The sequence below is a fragment of the Leucoraja erinacea genome, chromosome 5 (assembly GCF_028641065.1).
Source record: "Leucoraja erinacea ecotype New England chromosome 5, Leri_hhj_1, whole genome shotgun sequence".
NCBI classification, from domain to species: Eukaryota; Metazoa; Chordata; class Chondrichthyes; order Rajiformes; family Rajidae; genus Leucoraja; species Leucoraja erinaceus.
In genome coordinates, this window is record NC_073381.1 from 79,039,912 (window position 1) to 79,065,391 (window position 25,480).

Genomic DNA, 25,480 nt, shown 5'->3' on the forward strand with positions numbered 1-25,480 from the left:
GTCTACAGAGAGCTGCCAGTCCTGCGCAGTCACCAGGATTCCTGACGGATTCTTGGCTGCTGTGGTTCTTGGCAGCTGCACTCCGGCCTTCATGAAGGTGATCATCTGGGTGGTGGGGCGTGCTTGTCTGCAGCTGCTGATTCCCATGCTGATGGCTTCTGCAATGGGTTTAAGAACCTGGTCGTGCCACCAAGTGTACTGGCCCTGCCCAAGAGCCTTTGGGCAGCAGCTCGGGATGTGTTCCAACGTCCCCCTGCCTGATGTTGGAACGCATCCATTGTTAGCTCACCCGAGTTGTGTTATAATACCTATCAGCATGTCAGACATCTAACCCCCTCCCATCCCCATACTGACCTTTCTGTTCTGGGCCTTTTGCACTGTTAGAGCGAGGCCTGATGCAATTGGGGCTCCTATACCACTTGGGTAGCTTACAACCCAGCGGTAAGAATATTGATTTCTCTAATTTCAAGTAACCCTTGCTTTCTGTCCCTCCCCCACTTACACTCCCCTCAGTTAACAACTCCCCTCAGTTAACAATGAACCATTGGGCATTTCCTTGATCATCTGCTTTAATCTGTCATTTTCATAGTTTCCCATTCAAGGAACTGAAGATGCTGGTTTCAACTGAAGATAGACACAAAATGTTGGAGTAACTCAGCGGGACAGGCAGCATCTCTGGAGAGAAGGAATCTTACTTAATTACTTAATCTCTCCCAGAACTGTTCTGTAATATAACTATTCATTTTGGTGATTGATTCAGAGATGATAGAGGGCATATTACTTGTATTTTCAGAGGTTGTAATAGCCTTGACTGTGCCATCTTGTCTTGGCCCTCATGTTGATCAAATTCTCACCAATGTTTTTCAGACAGACTCTAGATTTTCGGGTGTCAGTGAACTCTCTGCTGGCGAATGGGTATTTAAAGTTAGGATCGACTGTTCCAAGTCAAGCCAAGGAGCTGTCCGAGAAGGTACTATTAATAATGTTATCAAGTGATATGTACTGTGTTATCATGGGGTGATAGGAGCAGAATTAGGCCATTCGGCCCATCATGTATACTTCACCATTCAACATGGCTGATCTATCTTTCCATCTTAACCCCATTCCTGTATTTTCTCCACATAACCCCTGACACCTGTGCTAATCAACGATCTATCTATCTCTGCCTTAAAAATATCCATTGACGGCCTCCGCAGCCTCCTGTGGCAATGAATGCCACAGATTCACCACCCCCTGCCTTCTCCCCATATCCCTTGACTTATCTTTAAGAGCTCTATCTAACTCTCTTGAAAGCATCTAGAGAATTGGCCTCCACTGATTCCACAGATTCACAACTCTCTGGGTGAAAAAGTTTTTCCTCATCTCTGTTCTAAATGACCTAACCCTTATTCTTAAACTGTGGCCCCTGGTTCTGAACTCCCCTAACATTGGGAACATGTTTCGTGCCTCCAGCGTGTCCAATCCTTTAATAATCTTATGTTTCAATAAGATACCCTCTCATCCTTCTAAATTCCAATGTATACAAGCCCAGTTGCTCCATTCTTTCAAAATATGACAGTCCCACCATCCCGGGAATTAACCTTGTGAACCTACGCTGCAGTCCCTCAATAGCAAGAATGTCCTTCCTCAAATTTGGAGATCAAAATCGCACACAATACTCCAGGTGTGGTCTCACTAGGGGCCTGTACAACAGTAAAAGGACCTCTTTGCTCCTATACTCAACTCCCTTGTTATGAAGGCCAACATGCCATTAGCTTTCTTCACTGCCTGCTGCACCTGCATGCTTACTTTCAGTGACTGATGAACAAGGACACCCAGATCACGTTGTATTTCCCCTTTTCCTAACATGATGCCATTCAGATAATAAGCTGCCTTCCTGTTCTTGCCACCAAAGTGGATAACCTCACATTTATGCACATTAAACTGCATCTGCCATGTATCTGCCCACTCACCCAACCTGTCCAAGTCGCCCTGCATCCTCCTAGTACCCTCCTCACAGTTCACACTGCCACCCAGCTTCGTGTCATCTGAAAATTTGCTAATGTTATTTTAATCCCTTCTTCTAAATCATGAATGTATATTGTAAATAGCTGTGGCCCCAGCACTGAGCCTCGCGGTACCCCACTAGTCACTGCCTGCCATTCTGAAAGGGACCCGTTAATCCCTACTCTTTGTTTCCTGTCTGCCAACCAATTTTCTATCCATGTCAGTTTTCTGTCCCCAATACCATGTGCTCTAATTTTGCCCACTAATCTCCTATGTGGGACCTTATCAAATGCTTTCCAAAAGTCCAAGTACACTACATCCACTGGCTCTCCCTTGTCCATCTTCCTAGTTGCATCCTCAAAAAATTCCAGAAAATTAGTCAAGCATGATTTTCCCTTCGTAAATCCATGCTGACTCGGACCGAACCTGCAACTGCTATCAGAATGTGCGGCTATTTCATCTTTTATAATTGATTCCAGCATCTTCCCCACCACCGATGTCAGGCTAACTGGTCTATAATTCCCTGTTTTCTCTCTCCCGCATTTCTTAAAAAGTGGGATAACATTAGTTACCCTCCAATCCACAGGAACTGATCCTGTATCTATGGAACATTGGAAAATTATCACCAATGCATCCATGATTTCTAGAGCCACTTCCTGGGGGTCCATGCTTTGAGAGGTGGGGGACAATCCCCCCATATTTTGTAATCCGGACTTAATCAGGTGATTTCTAAGGGCTGAATCGGCCCATTCACAGGGCCTTTCAGCTCCTGGCGCAGCTTAAAATCAAACTGCTGCATCGAGGCGATCGAAGCTCCCGATATTGAAACCCCCGTCGGCCGATGAAAAGCCCTGCAAAGGGCCGATTCAAGCCCCACGATTCGGGGCGGACAAAGCTGCTGTTGCTGGGTTTCGGAGTCGGTGACCAACCAGGTCAGCCTCCGATGTTACCGTCCACAGGACCCATGGCCGAAGTCTTGCATGTATGCACATGCGCGCGGTCACGGCCAGCAAGAAATTGTGTTCCCCCCCGCCCCCATGTTTTAATAGCGATTTCTGTGCCTGACTGGAGATTGTGATTAGGTATGTCAATTATTTACTGAACTGTACGCAAAAAAAGAAATTCACTGTGCGTTTGCACATGTTACAATAACGCACCATTGAACATTGATTCTCGGAGCACTATTGTTATTATTGGTATGACATGAATATTGTATCGTCTTGTGATCTAAACCTATGGAGAAGAAAGATTCAGTGAAGTCAAATGTACAATGGTGAGTACAACTCGAAGCCAATACCAATGGTCCTGGCTTAACGTCTGTTCACTGATCATCGTTTCATTTTGAACAAAGCTGCAAATGTAGGCTGCTAATTCTTTTCTTTTATTCTTATTGTAGTTAACTTGTGATGATGTGATTACTGAGATCGCTGTTGGCCAAGCAAGCATTAATTTCAAAGTGAACCGATCCTTACTGGCTGAGGTGAGTGTGTTTTATCTATGTGCTACTTTCAGAAGTTCTTACCAATTGTTTAGAAGCATGATCTGCAAATGACCCGCTCTGCTTCTTGAGTAACAATTATCTTCTTTGGTTTTTTTTATGTAACAGGTTGTTTTACAAGAGGTCTTCAAGAAGGGTTCAAGATACGGAATAGCAAGTGAACTCTTCAGCAGCTACCCCTGTGGGCGTGTTATAGTTGAATTTAGGCAAGTGTCCGATGCAGAATGGACCATAAATTAGAGTAAAATTCTTCCTTTTTTGATTTCAAATGGATTATTTTTGATTCTTTCATTCATTCATCATGTCCTTTAATTCATTTACATTTGTAATTGACTTAGCCTAACACGGAATGACTTAATATAGCACTGAAACAGGCCATTCTGCCCATCGCGTCCGCCGACCAAGATGCCCATCGAAGCTAGTCCCATTTTGCCCATATCCCTCAAACTTTCTATCCATGTACCTGTCCAAGTATCTTTTAAATGCTGTTATATTATTTGTGTCAACCATCTCCCCTTGGAGCTCGTTCCATATACCCACCACCATCTGAGTGAAAATGTGGTCCCTTGCTTTTGTAGGTAAATTACGTTCGGTAAAGATTGTAAATCTGATAGTGCGAATGTTTGGGGATCGCTGGTCGGCGTAGACTCTGGGCCGAAGGCCCTGTTTCCGTGCTGTATCTTTAAACATAACTAAGCTAAACTATGTACATTCACTTTATCTATTCCCCTCATGATCTTAAACATCTCTGTAAAATCACCGCTCAGCTGGCTTTATGAATCATTTATTTTGCTAAGAATACTTAAGTTAGGTTTTTATTACTCTGAACTCCAGGTTCAGAATACCAATAGATCTATTGAATATCGATTGTATAGAACTTCACAAGGGTGGATAAAGATATTAAATAGGTATATCTCTCTCAATCTCTTTATTTTTATTTCCTTTCTGTCTCTCTGTCTTTTTTTCTTCTCTATTTTCTACTCTATCTCCTTCTACCTTTTCTTTGGGTTTTCTTTACTATCTCACGAACCAACACTACGGCTTAGGATATTCTTCTCTCCTCCATCTTGACTACTCTCATTTTCTATTCTATTCTGCTAAATTTGAAAAAAGAAGTTGCACATGAACTGTATTATCTCATTATGTATTAGGTACCTATGTACTACATTATTGTACTAATTTAAAAAAAAAATAATAAAAAATTAAAATAAAAATAACCCAAACCTTACAATTTAAAAAAAAAAAAAAAAAAAAAGAACTTCACCAATGATAAATTTCTACATCAGATTATAATGAGTTTGGGCTGTAAGGCTTTTCAGTCATCCGCGAAGTTCCGTAAAAAGTGAATAAGATTTGAAGCTGATATTGGAGAGAGAATTAATAATTATTGGAAGCTCAGTTTGCTTTCACTTGGCTGATGTTTGGCTTCCACCATATTCTTGCAGTAGAACCTTTTAGATTAAGGGAAGAGTATTCCAAGATCTTGCTTAAATTCATGCCTTTAAGCTGGTGTACTGGCTTCAGAGAGGTGGACTGTGAGCTACACATCGCAAGATCACCTGTTCTAACCTGCTTCCGTCCACGTGTGTATTTCGTTGACTAGTCCAGTTCAGGTTTATGCCAGATCTTGCTGCATATGGACACAAATTGCTTGACAAATTGACAGTGCAAATCCCCATGTCTGTCCTCTAGGTTGAGCTGAGGTCATTGGTGAATCAATTGTACATGCAGCAATGGCCTGGTGCTGAGATATTGGTCTTCAATGACTGGAGTCATCTTTCTCTGTACCTGCAAGGCTACCCGTAGCTGCAAAAGAGGATCAAATGCAGGCAGGTGGGACGTGTAGAAGGGACTTGGATGTGGTCAAATTGGACCGAAGGGCCTATTTCCACGTTGTAAGACTCATAATCAAATTTAACTCTGGTTCATCTTGAATAGTTTGGGATAGGTCTTCAAATCTCAGGGGGAAGGTTGAGTAATGTTAACATTACGTTTCTCTATTTTTTTTACAGTTCACCAAATATTGCGAAAAAATTTCATGCAGGACATTTGCGTTCAACAATCATAGGTGAATATTTTGTGTCCTTTGCTAATCCTAAACTAAAAACATCAGATTTAAAAAATGTTTAGTCGTTTTTCGGTACCTGAGCATTGCACGTAAGGCCAACATTTATCACCCATCCCCAATTTCCCTTGAACTGAATGGCTTGGCTTGCCAGGCCATTTGAGAGGATATTTAAGAATCAACCACAAGCCTGGTCTACAATCATACATGGGCAATGCCAGGGGAGGATGGCAGATTTCCTTCCTGAATCAGATGTGTATTTTCATAATAGCCTTTAGCTGTTTTGTGGCCGTCATTAACACTAACTTTTTAGATTCCAGATTATTAACTGTATTTGAATTCCATAGTTGCCATGATAGAATTTGAACTCTGGTCTCAGGATTGTTAGTCTGGGCATCTGCACTGTTCTGGTAGGCCCGCACATCTGCCTGTTCTCACCCCACTGAACTCATCTCCTCATGCCTTGACCATCCTGACCTTCTGGTCCATGCCATTTCAACTTCCCTTCCCGTCGCACTCTGACCTGTCAGTCCTTGGCCTTTTCCACAGCCAGGATGAAGCTAAACATAGACTAGTCTAATAGACAATCGACAATATAGACAATAGACAATAGGTGCAGGAGTAGGCCATTCGGCCCTTCAAGCTAGCACCGCCATTCAATGTGATCATGGCTGAATACATTGTATTCTGCTTGGGTAGCCTTTATAACCCAATGATTTGAACATTTTACTCTTCAGGTAAATGCATACTCCCTGCAGTCTTTCCTCTCTCACTCTTTCCTTTTGGTAGTGGGAGAGTCTAGGACCAGAGGCCATAGCCTCAGAATAAAAGGACGTTCCTTTAGAAAGGAAATGAGGGGGGATTTCTTTAGTCAGAGGGTGGTGAATCTGTGGAATTCATTGCCACACACAGCTGTGGAGGCTAAGTCGATGGATATTTTTATGGCGGAGATTGACAGATTCTTAATTAGTACGTGTGTCGGGGAGAAGTCAGAAGATGGGGTTGAGAGGGAAAGTTAGATCAGCCATGATTGATTGGTGGAGTAGATTTGATGGGTCGAATGGCCTAATTATGCTTCTAACTTATGAACTATTTACACGTCACTGGCTTATGTATTCATGACCTAAGTGCAAGCCTAGAAACTGAGACCTTTTAATATGTAGATAATGGCTCTACCAGAGCCAAGACCAAGGCCAGAACTGTTTGGCAACTTTTAGTCAAGTTTGCTTCCTACTGCCTAGGTGAGAAGTGAAAAGCTTCTCAAGATTATAGATATCAAAATTGATCTACAAATAACAGGTGTAAAGATAATAAGTCAATATTAATTTTGAGACATGTCACAGAAAGGAAACGGGCCCTTCGGCCCATCGTGTACATGTCAACCAAGTTGGCATACTGGGCTAATCCCATTTGCCTATTTTTGTTCCATAGCCCACTAAACCATTCCTCTTCATATATCTGTCCAAACTTCTTTTAAAAGTCATAATTGTATTTGTTTCTATAGCTCCTTCTGGCAACTTAGTCCAGATGCAGACTACTGTCTAAGTGATAAAAGGTCCCTCTTAAGGGCCTGTCCCTCTGTAAGAGGTAATTCAAGAGCTCTCCCCAGTTTAAAAAATATATATATATATAACTTGTGGTAAGCACGTAGAATGTACATAGTGGGTACGTCGGAGCTCGGGGATGTGTCTTAGTGGCTGGTAACGCTAACGGCAGGTACTCGGGGAAACGCGGTAAGCTTGTGAAGACTCGTGAAGATTTTTCAACATGTTGAAAAATGTCCACGAGAGCCCCGAGTACCTATGAGCGGCTAGTATCGTAATTCTCCGAGTTCGAATCGGGGGAAACTCGGGAGATCTCTTGAATTAGCTTGTGCAGTGGGACAGGCCCTTTAAATCTCTCCCTTCTCACCTTGTGTCTATGCCCTCGCGTATTAGGATTCTCTACCCTGGGAAAAATACTGTTAACAGTCAATCACTCATCACATCTCAGAAATATATTTATGACTGTATTGTGCTGTTTTCTTAGGCAACTTCATAGCTAACCTAAAGCAAGCTTTGGGAGATGATGTGATCAGGATCAACTACCTCGGCGATTGGGGCTTGCAGTTTGGTAAGTGCCGTGTGTATGGAAGAGTATGTATTTATTTTAACCAATATTTGCACTCCCCGAAGTCATATTTTTACATGTATTTGAACTAATTGTGCAATATTAATAGGAGTCAGGCAATTACCACGCCCTACATTTTCCTTCGGGTACTGAGGTAATTAGCCTTTGCTTGTAAATGTTCGTCTCTTCCAGGGCTAATATTAGCGTGCTCCTTGCCTGTGTAGGTGACAGGAGCAACTGATCTGAAGTCATGGATACAAACCAGTTCTCCTTGTGACGTGGGTATCCCAGCTAATAGAAACAACAGAAAATACGGGCTGCTTTCAGTTGAGTTGAATGAGATGATTCAGTGACATTGGGGTATTTTCTGCCCCTATGATGTTTTGCATCATGATTGTGGCATTTAAAAAAAAAAACAATAACCGTTCTTAAATCTTTGTTCATCAATTCAGGATTACTAGGAGCAGGATTTCAGATGTTTGGTTCAGAAGAGAAGCTTAATGCAAATCCCTTGCAGCATCTTTTTGAGGTAAGTAAAGCTATAAAAATGTGAACATAGAATTACTGAGGAACAATATTGTTTTCAACAAACCTTAGATTATTGTTGATGCAGAAAATCTGTACAGCATACATTACTATGTAAAAGATATTGAAGTTGAGAATTGCAATCAAGTGTAGAATGGTAAGATGTGGAGATAAACTGGCATATTGCAAAATTGTCACAGGTCTTATTTTTAATGCAGATATGTTCCGTATTAATCAAAGGATTAGATGCACAAAGATCAATAGCTGCTCAACTCCTCCCAAAAGATCATTCAAAACTGAACATAGAGTTACACATCAAAAAGTTAGTACTTGACCTCCTTAATTAAGAACATAATAGGAAAGTGTGTACATTAGAGAGTGTTGAGCAATCAAACATCAGATAATTTGTGGGAAGGGCACAAAGTAAACTTTGCACCACCAACATGCATAAAATAATCACTTTTACTATTACAGTTTATTACAAAGTGGTTGTACATACTTTGTAATGTGGGATAACAAATTGGCGTGGAAAGCCGAGTTAACGACCATATCTAAAGTACATGTAGAAGTATAGTGGCCTGGATGAGGTCAGGAAAAGACCAGACGCCAGCCAGGCAGGTTCAGAAGTCGTTTTAATGAATCATGACAAACACACAGAACGCCCATGAGCAGGACCCGGGAAACCTCGTGGGCAGACTCAGTGAGGCTCAAATGAAATTCCGTTTCCACAGCCATACAAACAAAGACAATTACCTACCGACATACACACAATTTAATTCACACAGACATCCATCACAGTGAACCCACTGTGATGGAAGGCAAAGTATTTTCTCTCCCCTGTTCTCCATGTCTCTCCCGATGTCCAAGCCCCAGGCGGGCGATGCTAAGTTCCACTGCCATTTTAGGCCCGTGCCGGGCGATTTACAGCCCCGCTCCTGGTTTAAAAGTCACAGTGTTGGAGCCCCCGGCGGGCACTGTAATGTCCCACGGCCATGAAGCCTCGCCGGGCGATGTTCGACCCCGCTCCGGGTCGTTCCAACCCCGCGACACGGGCTGGAGAAGTCGCGTTGCGGGAGCTCCGGGATGCGGTCTCCTCAACCGGACCCGCGAGCTCCCGATACCCCGACAGTCCACCGGACCTGCGGCTGCGTTGCTGGAGCCTCCGAGCCCCAGGAGTCGAGTCGCAGCAGCGAGTCACCGCCGCTCCCCACGCTCCGAGGCCGGCCAGCCCCACGATGGTGAGTAGTCCGCAGCTCCGCAGTCTCCCGATCCCCCGGGTCGTTCAGTTTGGAGGCTGCTCCACGGTACTAGGCCCCAACGATAACGGAGACCCGACAGGGAAAAGGTTGGGTCTCCCGTACAGGGAAGAGATTTTAAACGGTTTCCCCCTTTCCCCTGCCCCCCACATATACACATTTAAAACCAGTATTAAAAAACACCAGCACTACATTTAACTAGACACAAAATTAAAAAAGGGCTGAAGGGGCCGCTGCAACGGGTGAGTCGCGCCGCCAACTGTAGGATGACCCAAGGAGTGGCCTAACCCCCCAGGGACCGTCACAGGAAATACGGTAATAAACTTGAAAAATTATCATGTCTTGATCAAATAAAACCATGAATCCAGATCAGTTTATCAGTGTAATACCTTTGTTATAAGGGTGCACAGAGAATATAATTCACTTTCAGCCAGAACACAGATCATCCTGTTGGTGTCATGATTCCTCCATTCCAAAGCAAGTGTTTTGGTTTATATGGCACAATAAGCTTTCGTTTGGTTGATTTTTTTTGTTCCCAATCTCACCCCTTGAAAGTGACAATTTGTGTAATGAACTCGCATCATAGGTGAACCTTGAGAGTAGGAGTATGCATATATTTTTGCAAGAAAAATATTGTAAATGAGGTTTTAAATGATTTTGCAAGATGGTTTATTCAGGGCCAGAAATGAGAGCTGTAATTGAATGAAGTATTTTGTGAAGTCTATACCTACGGTCAATTACTTAATCGGATAATTTATGAAATGTCTAGCAGGTTATCTGATTTGAAACTAGAATTCCCTGTACTAACATGAATAGTCGGATTACAATAAGACCAGAAGGATGGCCGGGGAGAGACCTAAACTCCCCCTCCAATTCCCAATCTGACCTTTCTATCCTGGGCCTCCTCCATTGTCGGAGTGAGGACCAGCGGCAATTGGAGGAACAGCACCTCATATTTTGCTTGGGTATTACCGCTTGACAGAATGAATGGGGGCATGATGTATGCTTAGCCTGGGGTGTCTTCAACCGTGAATTATAGTACATAAATAAGGCACTCACAACCAAGACGGGCATCTAGCCTGCATCCATCTACAAATTTACTGCTTACACCCCAGTGGCATGAACATTGACTTCTCTAACTTCAAATAGCCCTTGCTTTCCCTCCCATCCCAATTATCCGTCCCCTACATTCTCCAACTACATTCAATCTCTGTCCCGCCCACTCCCCTCGCATCAGTCTGAAGAAGGGTCTCGACCCGAAATGTTACCTCCAGAGATGCTGCTTGTCCCGCTGAGTTACTCCAGCAATTTGCATCTGCTTACAATAAGACCAGTATGTGCATTATATGGAAAGACGTCTATGAAACTGAAACGTCAGATAGGGGAGAGGGAAAGAAATGGTCTTGAGCCAAAGAAGATGATATTAGAAAGGGGTGGGGTTTGGGGTAGGACCCAATGTTTGAAAATGCAAATAGGTTATAAGAAATTTCCTATCGGAAGAGGTCTGTGGGGAAGTCAGGATTTCTGAAAGTAAATTCCAGAGATTGGATCTCAAATGGCCTATATGGTCACTAGTGTGAACAGAAGCAGTGTTCAATGGATAGATTATATGCAGCAAACATTCAGGAAAACAAATTTATTGTTGTGACCTTAAAAGATAAATGAGTGGCCTCTCAAAGCAATTAATAAGGTCATAGCTGGACTATTACGTCTGTCAAAAAATAACAGTGTTGGAGTAACTTAGTGGGTTAAGCAGCATTCTTGGAGGACATGGATTGGTGAAGCTTCAGGTTGGGACCCTTCTTCAGACTCTTACCTCTGCCACTTACCTGAACAAACTCCATATCCTTTTATGCCCTTAATGTTCACAACTCTACGAAGTCTTGTGTACATTCATCAATTGAACTAAAACACAGCTGTTTTAGGTAGAAAAATGCAAAGATTTTCTACCACCAGGGTGATAATCAGGGTGTTGCCTCCTGCTCATCTCATTGAAGCATACAATATTCTCAAGAGGCCTGACAGGATGGATGCAGGCTAGATGCCTGTCTTGGCTGTGAGTGCCTTATTTTGGTACTATAACTCATGGTTGAAGACACCCCAGGCTAAGCATACATCATGCCCTCATTCATCCTGTCAAGCCCCTTGAAAGTTCATTTGTTTCCTTGAGATCGCTTCTCAATCTTCAAAACTCATAGAGTACAAATTTGGGCACAGGGCAGACTGTTTGGTAGATTTAATATCTCCTCATACAACGATCTCACTGTCCCAGCAATCTACCTAGCAAACCAACACGGTGAACTTCCCCTATTATCTCTATCCTTCCTTGGGTAGAGAGATGTACAAAATACTCTAGATATGATCTCCTGAGCACCATATTATTGAAATAAGAAGGACCAAAAGTTAGCGCAACACTAAGGTTGTTGCCTTAACAGCGGCAGAGACTTGGGTTCAATCCTGACTACTGTGTTACCTGTACAGTGTTTGTACGTTCTCTCTGTGACCGCATGGGAGTGGACCGGGTGCTCTGAATTCCTCCCACGCTCGGAAGATGTACAGGTTTGGAGGTTAATTGGCATCAGTAAAATTATAAAAATTGTCCCCAGTGTGTAGGATAGTGCTAGTGTACGGGGTGAAGATGATGGTTTTGTGGTCAGTAAACATTTCTCTAATCTTGGTCTGCAATCTTTTGTTATTTTAACTGATAGGAAGTTACTTATTGGAGAGGGGTAAGTGGGAAATGTTTCCACTACTTTTTTTATCGGAAAACAGGAATTCTTCTTTCCTGAAAAATGGGAAATTCTATCAAATGTTGTTGGAACTTTGAAAAGGCTTTTCACATGAAAGAGATAATTATTCTGTTCAGTGGAGGTAAATTGTCAAATGCAAAGATCTGATAAATTGTCGCAAGCAGTGGGTTATAAATTTTACAAAAGTTATTCAGCTGGTTTATTAATACTGAACTCTTGAATGTGAATTTGCAGATTTATGTTGAAGTGAGCAGACTGGCGGAGGCCCGTGAAGACATCCAAAGGGCAGCCCAAGAGTTTTTCAAAAAGCTGGAATGTGGGGATAAACAGACCTTGGCATTATGGCAGCACTTTAAGACTATAAGCATTGAAGAATATGAGAAAACCTATCAGGTGAGAAATTGTGAACTATTACTGCGCTGATAAGGGAAATTTGTATTTTTAGTGTAGGAAGGAACTGCAGATGCTGGTTTACACCGAAGGTACACAAATAGCTGGAGTAACTGAGCAGATCAGGCAGCATCTCTGAAGAAAGGGAATAGGTGATGTTTAGGGTCGAGACCCTTCTTCAGACTTTTACTTACATTGGCCTTGACCATCACAAACGACAGGAAAGAAGGGTGGCACAGTCGCGCAGCGATAGTTGCTGCCTTACTGGGCCAGCGACCCGGGTTCGATCCTGACCATGGGTGCTGCCTGTATGGAGTTTATATGTTCGCACTGTGACCTTGTGGGTTTTCTCCTAGTGCTCCGGCTTTTCTCCCACACTCCAAAGGCGTACAGGTTCATAGATTAATTGGCTCCGGTAAACAAGAATTGTAAATTGTCCCTAGTGAGTAGGAATTTATAATATAAAATGTTCTCAAAAGCACATCAACAAAACTACTTGCAGATATAATATAGATTCCATAACTTATGATTTGTGTTACAGTCCTGTATTCGCCTGATATCCAATTAATTCTATAGAAATTCGATTTTTATAGCATTTAAATGTTATGTATTGTTCCTTCTAGTGCTTCTTTCAACGAGTGAGACTCGAGTAAAAATGGTGCAGTCACAATTTGTTTAAGCAGTTAAGATTTCAGCCCGTTATATAGGTGTTAAAGAAAATTCCCTTCAATAGCTCGGACAACAAAGTTAAAATGCGGCTACAATTTTATAAATAAAAATGAAGGTATTAATCATGTCCATGTGTAACGATTCAATCTAATGAAAAAGGTAATGGAGACAACTGTTGCAAAGCAGACATCAGTATTTCCCCTCGACATAAGGAACTGCAGTTGCTGGAATCATGCATTGAACAAAGTGTTGGAGTAACTCAGCAGGTTATGAATCATCTCTAGAGGACATAGATATGCAATGTTTCGGGTTGGGTCCCTCATTCAGGTTGATCGTGGTAGGGGAGAGAAAGCTGGGAAAGAGAAGTGGGCGCAGGCAGTGTTTCCTCACTGAGTATCGGAGAATTGTTGGCATGTGTAGGATTTGCCTTGTCCGAGTCTCTTGTTCTCTCTGCCCAGACCTCTCATAACATCAGGCTTGGTCAGGTTGGCCTCTGCTGCATAATTTTAGGTGCCAACCTGGAATAATCTCAGTGCAATGGATGACCCATTTAAGAGTCAAAGATTAACTTATACGGTTAATGTATTGGTAAATTAAAAAAAACTAAAGCCTGGGATAAATTAGTTCACAAAGGAGGAGCATTGTTCACCAAAGAAAAGGTCCTGGTGTAAAAACAGGGAAGTCCCCAGCAGGTCAGGTGACAGCTCTGTAACTGAAAACAGAGAAAGTTTTAGGTCTGTGACCTTTATATAGGCTGTGATGAAATGTCACTGTGGAGCGAGGAGCCGCACCGTGAACCCACCAAGAAGGCGCCTCCCGCCCGCCCACAGAGGATGGACTCGGACAGAGGGCCAGTAAGCAGACTGGCTGTGGGAGGAAGTGCACTGCCTTGATGGTGGAGTGGGCCACTGGAGTCTCGGCTGGACTCGGCACCACTCCAAGAGGCTGAGTGCATGGGCCAGACACGGCCTGCAGTGGAGGTTAGCCAGGCTGGCCCTGCAACACCGCCAGGACAACAGGCCTTCATGGTCAAGTCAAGAACCCTGCACTTAGAACAACAGTGACTAGAAAATTGTGTCAAATCTGGTGACTCTTTATACTGACTCGGAGTACTACTGCTATACACTAGTATTCTATCTGAGATATATCTGTGCTTACGTTTAGTGATACTTGTACTGAGCCTTATTCAGAAATGAATTTCACTCTTGCTTGGTACCTGTGACAATAAAGTACTATTGAACCATCTGATTTTTATCTTAACAATGCCACTGAGGTTTTCTCATCCTAAACATTGAACAATAATGAATGTTGATTTACACGGTTAAATACTTTTTGAAATGATTGATGCATATTGTTTTTGATCAAGCCTGAATTGTAGTGCATTTTATTACAAGTTTCAATTGAACAGTTATCATTGAAGTTTATCTAATTTTTAAATGTTGTACCTGTTCCAAAAGCGGCTTGGTGTGCGTTTCGATGAGTACTCTGGAGAATCCTTGTACCATGTCAAAGCACAAGAACTCGTGCAGATGATTGATCAGAGAGGACTGCTCAAGAAAGCAAAGTAAGGTTAGATTTTAATGGTTACAATTTATAAAGATCAGTTTTATAAAAAAAATAGTTGAATCATAGGGCGGCACGGTGGCACAGCTGTGGATCTATCTTACAGCACAGGTTAGATCCTGACTACGGGTGCTGGCTGTGTGGAGTCTGTACATTCTCCCTGTGACCGTGTGGGTTTTCTCCGGGTGCGCAGGATTCTTCTCACACTCCAAAGACGTTCAGCTTTGCAGGTTAATTGACTTGGGTTTTAAAAAAAAAAAAAAGTAAATTGTCCCTAATGTTTCGGATAGTGCTGGTGTAAGGGGTGATTGATGCGGACATGGTGGGCCGAATAGCCTCTTTCCACGCTGTATCTCTGAAGTCGAAAATCATAACCAAAGACATCTGGCTCAGACAGATTCAGATGAGTTTATCATCATATTGTCAGGGTGGAATGAAATTTCATGTTTGCATGAAGCTCACAGAGTAAACAGTATAACATAATAATGATACATACAGAAATAAATATAACCAGTGCAAAACAGTTAAATAGTGCAAGATTTTAGTGCAATCAAAAGTGGTGCAGAAAAGGTACTAAAATGCAATAATGGAATAGCCAAATGAGGAAGAGTTAGGAGTAAGTGTGCATGGCTGGACAACTGGGAATGAGGTGTGAAAGACCTGGGGGTCAGGGGTCCGATGGCAGACCCTGCAAAGTTCAGGGATCTGATGGCAGTAGAGAAGATGCTCTTCATGGGTCTGGACGTCAAGAGTTTTTAAGGTTCTGTACCACCTTCTAGGATATAGAAAAGAGAAAAGGAAATGGCCTGGGAGGCATCTATGCTCGAGTTTACTTCCAGCCTGCCTGAGGCGGCATGAAGATGGACTCGATGGAAGGAAGTGACAAGCATCTGACGGACTGATCGGCGTTCACCACTCCCTGCAGGTTCAAGCACTCGAGAGCAGAGCAGTTGCTGCACCAGACTGAGGTGCATCCCGTCAGAAGGAAAAGATAAAATCAAATTCATAGGGTAGAGCAGTGGTTCCCAACGTGAGGCGTTCACCCCACAGGGGGGCAATTTGATTTTTAAGGGGGGCAATTGAAGAAATGTTATTCTGCAAATCGTTAGAGACCACTGCTACCGCCACTGATATATATATAATAAACTAAAACACTACTTAGATGTCAATAATATACCAATGGAAAACAACATCTTGTGCAGCTGATGGTGCTCCTGTTATGATGGGCAAGAAAAATGGCTGCTTAAAATTGATGAAAGATGAGAATCCGGAAATGCTTCTTGTGCACTGTGTTATTCATAGAGAGAGCTTACTGTCGAAAAATATTTCTCCTGTACTTAATGAGGTACTAAAATCTATCAATGCTATCAAAATTATATATCACCACATGGGGGGGGGGGGCATCAGGATTTTAGAGGTGATTAGGTGGGGCAAGGCCAAAAAAAGGTTGGGAACCACTGGGGTAGAGGCTCTTTTCCTGAACTGGTAAACAAAGTTGCAATCTAAAATAAATTACAAAGTAGCAAGGCAATGTTGATTCATCCTGAAAAAGACTTTAGGTTGAGATTTATTATTGTCATGTGTATCAGGACTGCCAACTCTCACGCTTTGAGCGTGACACTCGCGCATTTCAGCCAATTCTCATGCCCTCACGCTGAAGACAGAATTCTCACGCTGTCTTCAGTCTCTGCACAGCAAATATCCTATAGCGGAGCTGTAGCGGAGCTATAGGATCTATGCTGCACAGTTTGTCTCTTTGCGCCACATGACAGTGATCTGCACCGATTGGGGAAGCGCGTCGGTCCCGAGCAGCGGGTGTCAGCGCTTTTGTGCGCCGTCTGCGAGCGCTGCGCTTCCGGCTGCCATTCGGCCCTACAAGTCCGTGCCGAACACTTTTATTTTCCACTAGTCCCATCTACCTGCACTCAGGCCATAACCCTCCATTCCCTTCCCATCCATATACCTATCCAATTTATTTTTAAATGATAAAATCGAACCTGCCTCCACCACTTCCGCTGGAAGCTCATTCCACACAGCTACCACTCTCTGAGTAAAGAAGTTCCCCCTCATGTTACCCCTAAACTTATGTCCCTTAATTCTGAAGTCAGGTCCTCTTGTTTGAATCTTCCCTACTCTCAATGGAAAAAGGTTATCCACGTCGACTCTGTCGATCCCTCTCATCATTTTAAAGACCTCTATCAAGTCTCCCTTTAACCTTCTGCGCTCCAAAGAATAAAGACCTAACTTTTCTATTCAACCTTTCTCTGTAACTTAGTTGCTGAAACCCAGGCAACATTCTAGTAAATCTCCTCTGTACTCTCTCTATTTTGTTGACATCCTTCCTATAATTGGGCGACCAAAATTGTACACCATACTACAGAATTGGTCTCACCAATGCCTTGTACAATTTTAACATTACATCCCAACTTCTATACTCAATGCTCTGGTTTATAAAGGCTAACACACCAAAAGCTTTCTTTACCACCCTATATACATGAGATTCCACCTTCAGGGAACTATGCACAGTTATTCCTAGATCCATCTGTTCAAGTGCATTCCTCAATTCGCTGCCATTTACCATGTGCGTCCTATTTTGATTTGTCCTGCCAAGATGTAGCACCTCACACTTATCAGCATTAAACTCCATCTGCCATCTTTCAGCCCATTCTTCCAAATGGCCTAAATCTCTCTGTAGACTTTGGAAATCTACTTCATTATCCACAACACCACCTATCTTAGTATCATCTGAGTATAGAAGTTGGGAGGTCATGTTACAATTGTATAAGATGTTAGTGAGGTCACATCTAGAGTATTGTGTTCAGTTCTGGACACAGTGTTATAGGAAATATGTTGTCAAGCTGGAAAGGGTAAAGAGAAGGTACACAAAAATGCTGGAGAAACTCAGCGGGTGCAGCAGCATCCATGGAGCGAAGGAAAAGGGGCAACGTTTCGGGCCGAAACCCTTCTTCAGACTGATAGTGGGTGGCGGGGAGAAGGAAGGAAGAAGGGAAGATTTAAGAAAAAGAGAAGATTTACGAGGATGTTGCCAGGACTAGAGGGTCTAGGAAGAGGTTGAGTAGGCTGGGACTCTATTCCTTTGAGCGCAAGAGGATGAGGGGCGACCTTATAGAGGTGTATAAGATCATGAGAGGAATAGATCGGGTAGAAGCACAGAGTCTCTTGCCCAGAGTAGGTGAATCGAGGAGCAAGGGATATAGGTTTTTGGGGGAATGGTTTAATAGGAACCTGAGGGGTAGCTTTTTCTCTCAAAGAATGGTGGATATATGGAACAAGCTGCCAGAGGAGTTGAAGCAGGGACAATCCCAACATTTAAGAAGCAGTTAAATGTTAGGACAGGTTTGGAAGGATATGGATCAAATGCTGGCAGGTGGGACTAGTGTAGCTGGGACATGATAGCCGGTGTGGGCAAGTTGTGCCAAAGGGCCCGTTTCTACACTGTTTCACTCTATAACCACTTATTCCAACAGGGTAGTCAATCATAAATCTTTCCCAAAGCAGAGGTGTATATATACAGAGGGCATAGATTTAAGGTAAAGAATAAGAGGTTTAGATAGGATATAAAGATTTTATTTTCTTCCAGAGGATGGTTGGAGTTTGCCTGAGAAGGAAGCAGCAATTCATTCAACATTTAAAACATTTCTAGATGAACACTTGAATCACCAAGGCATAAAGGCTATGACCAAGAGTTGGTAAATGAGACTGGTATATATATATATTTGATGGTCATATTTATATGACTGTGTTTCTATGTTAAAAGTTAACAAATGCTGTGCCATTTAGGATGGCAATTCAGATCCTAAAAGCATGAGGGGGTATATCATTGAAACTTACCAAATGGTGAAAAGCCTAGATAGAGTGGATGTGGAGAGGATGTTTCCACTGGTGGGAGTTTACGACCAGAGGCCATAGCCTCAGAATAAAAGGATGTGCCTTTAGAAAGAAGACAAGGAGAATTGTTTTAGTCAGAGGATGATGAATCTGTGGAATTCATTGCCACAGAAGGCTGTGGAGGCAATATTTTCAAGGTGGCGATTGATAAATGTTTGATTAGCGTGGGTGTCAGGAGTTGTGGGGAGAAGACAGGAGAATAGAGTTGTGAGGGAATGATAGATCAGCCGTGATTGAATGGTGGAGTAGACTTGATGGGTTGAATGGCCTAATTCTGCTCCTATAATTTATAAACTTGTGAAATAAGTCCTGCTTTCCAATAAAATCCAATCATTTGAATCTGCATTTGACATCCGTAAGCCTAATTCCATTTTCCTCTATTTGTTCCATACCCTTAAAGCTGTGGGTTAACAAAAATCTATCAAATTCTGATTTAAGATGTAAATCCGATTAAAACTTGTATATCATCAAATGTAAACATTCTAAATGTCTACCATACTATTAAGTGTGGAAATATATATCTAACCTTATTGTGAAATTCTCTTTCCCTGCTCCACTGGATAATCATGATTTGGCATAAAGTGAAGAACATCCAGTCGGCTGCAATCAGCCAAGCAATCTCATCACAAATTATGTTCCAGCTTCCTTGTTTGCTGTTCCTCTCACATTGCTACACTTGCTACTGCGTTGGTCTAAATATAGCAAATATTGTAACTGTGAATGTTTCCATTTGTCGTAAAAAAACCTTTGTTCAGCAGCTATAACAAAGGTGAATACTGTAATAAAAAGGAACAGCAGATGTTTTTATACCAAAGGCAGACACAAAATGCTCATTGGGTCAGACAGTATCTCTGAGAAAATGGATAGGTGATGTTTTAGATCGTGACTGATTGGGAGGTGAGGGGGAAGCAAGAATAAAAAAAACACACCAAAATGGGGTCGGCAACAGTTGACCTTGGACAAGAAGGTTCCCAAATAGGCTGATTCTTGGCTAAAGACAGTGTGAGCCCAAGAGGGATCCACCGTTGCAACTATGGAACTGGTTAATGGACTTTTAGTGAAGGAAAGGAGATGAGATTATGTTTAGCTTGATGTCATGTTCGGCAGAGATGGTGTGGGCTGCTGTGCGGTGCTTTTCCTTGTTCTACATTTATACGTGTGTTAAGAATGAAAACATTGTGCATGTTTAGTACCTCCTGTTTTGTCTCTACAGGCAAGGAGTTGGAGTGGTTGATCTTTCACCAAAAGGTGATCTGACCAGTTATGCCAAGGTAGTTCGAAGTGATGGGACATCTCTCTACCTGACGAGGTGAGCATCTTAAAACAATGTTTTTAATACTGTAATTGCTGTAAATGCAATGATTGAAAGCTCATAATTCGTTATCCAGGCAGCTATCTATGTCAGACACACTGCAGTTGAGTGAACCATATGATTGCTGTGCCAATACATTGTTCTCTTCTGTAGATTTCCATTTTATGTTCCTTTGTTCATGTGTTAGCCTGACTTCAGTCTGTAGAGAATGGCTTAATTTATAACTGCCTCCACTAACCCATTGACCAGTTGACCTCATTTACAGTTTGTATCTATGACAATCCTGGTCTCGTCTTATTAGAGTTATTTCCTTTGTCCAGTTTATCTGTTTCCCCCCCCCGCCCCACCCTATCTTATGTGCATGTTAAATGCATTTCGTTGTCGATGCTAAATGCATTTCGTTGTCTCTGTACACTGACAATGACAATTAAAATTGAATCGGAATCTGAATCTGAATCTATCTGCAATTTAAAATCCATTTATTTTCTCTCTTCCCAGATTTAACAGATGGTCTTTTGACCTGAAACATTAATCCCGCATAATTTTCCACAGATGCTGCCTGATCTGCTAGTTCTGTTTTTGTTTCAGATTTCCAGTCTCTGCAATATTTTGATTTCCATTTTATTATTGCTAATTTTTACATTTTACAAGCTATTTATGAAAAGGTCATAGAGTCTTACAATGTGGAAACAGGCCCTTCAGCCCAACTTGCCCACATTAACCAACATGTCCCACCTGCGCTAGTCCCATCTGCCTGCATTTGGCAGATATCCATCTAAACCTGTCCTATCCATGTGCCTGTTTAAATGTTTCTTAAACGTTGAGATTGTAACTGCCTCAACTACTTCCTCCGGCAGCTTGTTCCATACATCCACCACCCTTTGTGTGAATCTAATTGTAGCTCATCTAATTGGAGAGACTTAAAGCCCAGCCGAAGACGTTTAGTCCACTATGTCTATACTGGATAAAATGTAGTTAATATGCCATGCATGTGGTGGCTCCTCAAGTGCTCTTTCATGTACCTTTTCAATGTCGTGCTAGTTTCTGCCCCAACACGTGCACAGGCTGTGAATTCCACACCTACACTCAACTAGATCATTCCATGTCAACCCACCTCTCATCCTTACACCAGTTAACTTAAATCTATGCTTCCACCTACCAATCTGAGTGGCAAGGGAAATGGGTCTTTCTGTTTACCCTGCCCACCCGTCTCATAATTTTATACACTGCTGACTTTATTTTGTTCACCTTGCATTTGAAATGGGCCCTTTTCAGATTCCTAATACATCAGCTATGGCAACATCCCCGGCAACTTCCTCTGCACCCTCTCGTGCTATCATTGTTTCCACTAGTGGGAGCGTCTAGGATCAGATGCCTTGGCCTCAGAATAAAAGGCGGACCTTTTGGAAGGAGATGAGGAAGAATTTCTTTAGTGAGAGGGCAATGAATGTGTGGAATTAATTGCCACAGAAGGCTGTGGAGAAGGCAGGAGGAAAGGGTTGAGGGGAAAACTAGATCAGCCTGGATGGAATGGCGGAGTAGACTCAACGGGACAAATCTGCTCCAAGTACTTATGAATTTATGAACTTCTCCCTGGACAATTTTACACAATGTCGGTTAGATGGCAACATTTGATGGAGGCACAGTTGGTTATGGAATGCAGGTTTTCAGTACTATGGCTGGGATGCTGTCTGGTGCCAGAATTTAGTGATGTATTTACTGCTCTTGGCTGTTTCTGACTTCACATGGTGTGAAATGAATTAGTTGGAGGCTGACTTCAGGTGTGGATCTGAGGAGGTAGGTTTTGATAAGTCATCCAACTCAAGAATTTTAATCTGCCAGGGACTTCAGATCCCTGACCTACCCACAGTCCCTTCCGAAACTGCGTGGAAATTACTGCATTGTCATTTTCAATATTACTATTGGTGGAATGGTGTTTCCCTCAAGTTCATGCCTTCATATTTGGACATTAATGTCAAGGGTTTAACTAACTAAATGCTGTAATATTCCTTGCTAGTATTATGCAGATTTCTGCTCCTTTGATTTAACATAGGAAATCTTCTCATGCAGTCCCTTCTGATCAAGGATGATTTCCACTCTGATTTTGGGAGTTCTGAGGTGGGTTAATGTGACCAGCGTGGTAATACTTGCACAGGTGGGGCAGGTGGTGGTGGGCTGGGTGGGCTGGTGAATGCTTCTTTATGCAATACCTCCATGGGTTCCTGAAGCCAATACATGAGTCTCAATGTCATCCTGAATGCTCCATCTTTACTTTGAACAGTCAGTGTGGAAACGGGCCCGTCGGCCCAATTTGTCCACACCTGCCAATGTCTATCTACATCTACACTACACTATCTACACTAGTCCCACCTGCCTGCACTTGGCCCATATCTCTCTAAACCTGTCCTATCCATGTACCTGTCTAAATGTTTAGAGTCATAGAATCACACAGCGTAGAAACAGGCCCAACGTGCCCATGCCAACCAACATGTCCCATCTACACTATTGTCACCTGCCTGCTCTTGGACCATATAAGCCTCTAAACCTATCTTATCCACATACCTGTCCCAATATCCCTTAATGTGATATGATTGTACCTGCCTTAACTACTCCTCCGGCAGCTCATTCCATATACACACTTTCCTTTGTGTGGGGGGGGGGGAAAAAGTAACCCCTCGGCTTCCTATTAAATCTTTCCTCCCTTACCATAAACCTATAAACCTACATTTGGTAAACGTTGTGTCAAGGGCCAGAGATTCCCACGGGTCAGTGTGTATTGCTTTCCGACAAGGAGGCTTTGAGCGCAACCTTGAACCTTCTCCGCGATCTATCCAGTTCTATCATCCCATGACAGAGCTTAGCACGGAGTGTCCATTGCGGCAGGCTGGTGTCGGGCTGGCGATCAGCATGGCTGGCCTAGTGTAGCTGGCTGGACGAGTGTAAAATACAGTTTGAAATATGTTGCATGTTTACTTGATGAAAGACACCTTGATTATCAGTGACCTAAGTTGCTGAAGCATCGTCCACGGGAATAACAGCTGTTACTTCACAATTTTGTTTGCAGGGATATTGCAGCTGCTGCAGATCGAATGGAGAAATACAACTTTGACAAAATGATTTATGTGGTAGGTAACTAAGGAGTGGTACAATATGCTCTTAGGAGGTAGAAATTCGTCCTTGTTGGCCAGTGCTAAATCTGTAGCATATTCTCTGCTTTTTACAAAAAAGGGTTCCGTATATTCTGCAGCTTAATTTCAGAAGCAGACTTGTTACATTTTTAGTGTGTATCCAATGATGAATTTCTGTAAAACTGTCTTAAAATTCATGCATTTGCAGTGTGATGCTTATTTATATGTTGATCTCATTCATTATTCCCACAAAGACCATTATTTTCCAAATAGGATTTTATTTAATTGGTTATTCCATGTTTGGATACCATTCACTAAAATAATAAATCGTATGCCACTCAATTGTGAAATTATCTTGCCTTCAATCACTGCTTTGGTATAAAATATCTTGTGTGCAAAGTAGTTAAAAATATTAAAATGATACAAATCCATATAAGTTTCTTGGCACAATACTTTGTTATTTTGATAGCTATAGGAATTTGTCAATTTTATGCGTGGTGGATGCATTTGAATTTATTAATATTAATAAATTCAATTTCAAGCAAACTTTAACAATGACCCCTGACACACAAACTAATCAAGAATCTATCAATCTCTGCTTTCAAAATAATGAAATTCCTCATCTCCTTTCTAAAGGTACAATCTTTTATTCTAAGGCTGTGCCCTTTGGTCCTAGACTCTCCCATTAGGGGAAACATCCTCTACACATTGACTCTATCCAGGCCATTCACTATTCGGTATGTTTCAATGAGGTTCCCCCTCATCCTTCTAAACTCCAACCAGTGTCCATCAACTTGCCCCTTTTATTTATTAATCTTTTGCCACTTAACAGTACAAAGGGGTAATTTTACTGTAGCCAATTAACCTACCTAAGCACATCTTTGGGATGCTAAGAAAACTGGTTATGGCATAAACACAAATATCATCCAGAATCTGGGTTAAGCATGGGTCCCAGGAGTTATAAGGTGACAGCATTAACTGTGCTCTCCTCCACTGTTATGTTAGTATCTCCTTTCTCTGGTCACATCTTGCCTCTTCCAATTGATGTCGGGTGGATTTCTCACCTCGTACATGCATCTGATTTTCTGAAATAGCCTGGGATAATGTTTCTCTTTTTCCCTGTGGGAAAATGCCTCGCATCTATTCTGATTTCATAGAGTCTTGCTTGGGATTGCGACTGCACCATGCTAGAAAATGCAGTTGAACTGCTTACTCCCTTTGCTTTAATTCCATGCTACTGCACTTCCTCCAGAGTTTTAATGTTAACATCTCTTTGCTTTATAGGAAAACAGAGCTGTTCACTACTTTACTGGACTACTATGCAGCAGTAGGAAGGCTGATATCTTTTGTACTTTTTCCACAAGATTTAAACTGTATTTTGAAGAGATTAATGTTGCACAGGAGTTTTCTTGTTTCTGCAGTTTGAAAACAACCTGAAGCATGTTGCTCTCAAATTTGATATTCAGGAATGAGTCCTGAAAGTAGGTTTGGAAAATCAAATATATGGCACCGAGCAGCTTATTGCTGTACATTGTTGGTGCAATTTTCATATTGATTGCTCTTGTATTCTTCAGACAGATAAAGAACAGTGCACACATTTTCAGCAGATGTTTGACGTACTGAAAATACTGGGCTTTAACTGGACAGAACGGTAGGTCATAAAAGAAAGCATATCATAAGAACCTAGCTTGGGGCTGGGAGGGAGATGGTTTATCTTGAACATGGTAGGATAATATCCTCTGGAGTTGAGAAGAGTGAGTAACTAATTGATGGACAGGATGTTTCAGCTTGTGGGATAACTTAGAATTGGATTTCATCACTGTTTAAAAACGGAGATCACACGTTCAGTTTTAGTTTTGTTTATTATCACGTGTACCGTGGTACAGTGAATAGCTTTTTGTTGCATTGCTAGCCAGTTAGCAGAAAGACTATACATAACAACAATCGAGCCATCCACAGTGTACCGATAAATGATAAAATAAATAAAGTTTAGTGCAAAGTAAAATCCGATTGAAGATAGTCCGGGGGTCTCCAGTGAGGTGGGTAGTAGCCCAGGACCTCTCTTTGGTTGTTGATAGAATGATTTTGTGGCCTGATAACAGCAGGGAAGAAACTGTCCCCGAATCTGGAAGTGCATTTCACTGTTCTGTACTTCTTGCCAGAGGGGAGAAGAGGGAGTGAGACTCGTCCATGATTATGCTGCTGGCCTAGCCGAGGCAGCATGAAATGTAAATGGAGTTGATGGAAGGGAGGTTGATTTGTGTGATGGTCTGGGCTGCGTCCACAATTCTCTGCAATTTCTTACAGTCTTGGATGGAGC

General features: G+C 42.2%; 1 protein-coding gene across 1 annotated transcript in view; it reads left to right on the forward strand.

Annotated features, from left to right (window-relative positions):
- Positions 1–25,480, forward strand: part of rars2 (arginyl-tRNA synthetase 2, mitochondrial) — a 61,733-nt gene that overhangs the window by 17,061 nt on the left and 19,192 nt on the right. Inside the window, exons 3-13 of the mRNA XM_055636052.1 lie at positions 868–970; positions 3,383–3,466; positions 3,593–3,690; positions 5,497–5,552; positions 7,578–7,661; positions 8,111–8,187; positions 12,424–12,582; positions 14,706–14,812; positions 19,934–20,029; positions 23,097–23,157; positions 24,735–24,811. Coding sequence (XP_055492027.1) covers positions 868–970; positions 3,383–3,466; positions 3,593–3,690; positions 5,497–5,552; positions 7,578–7,661; positions 8,111–8,187; positions 12,424–12,582; positions 14,706–14,812; positions 19,934–20,029; positions 23,097–23,157; positions 24,735–24,811 — 1,002 coding nt within the window. The remainder of the gene's footprint in view (positions 1–867; positions 971–3,382; positions 3,467–3,592; positions 3,691–5,496; positions 5,553–7,577; positions 7,662–8,110; positions 8,188–12,423; positions 12,583–14,705; positions 14,813–19,933; positions 20,030–23,096; positions 23,158–24,734; positions 24,812–25,480) is intronic.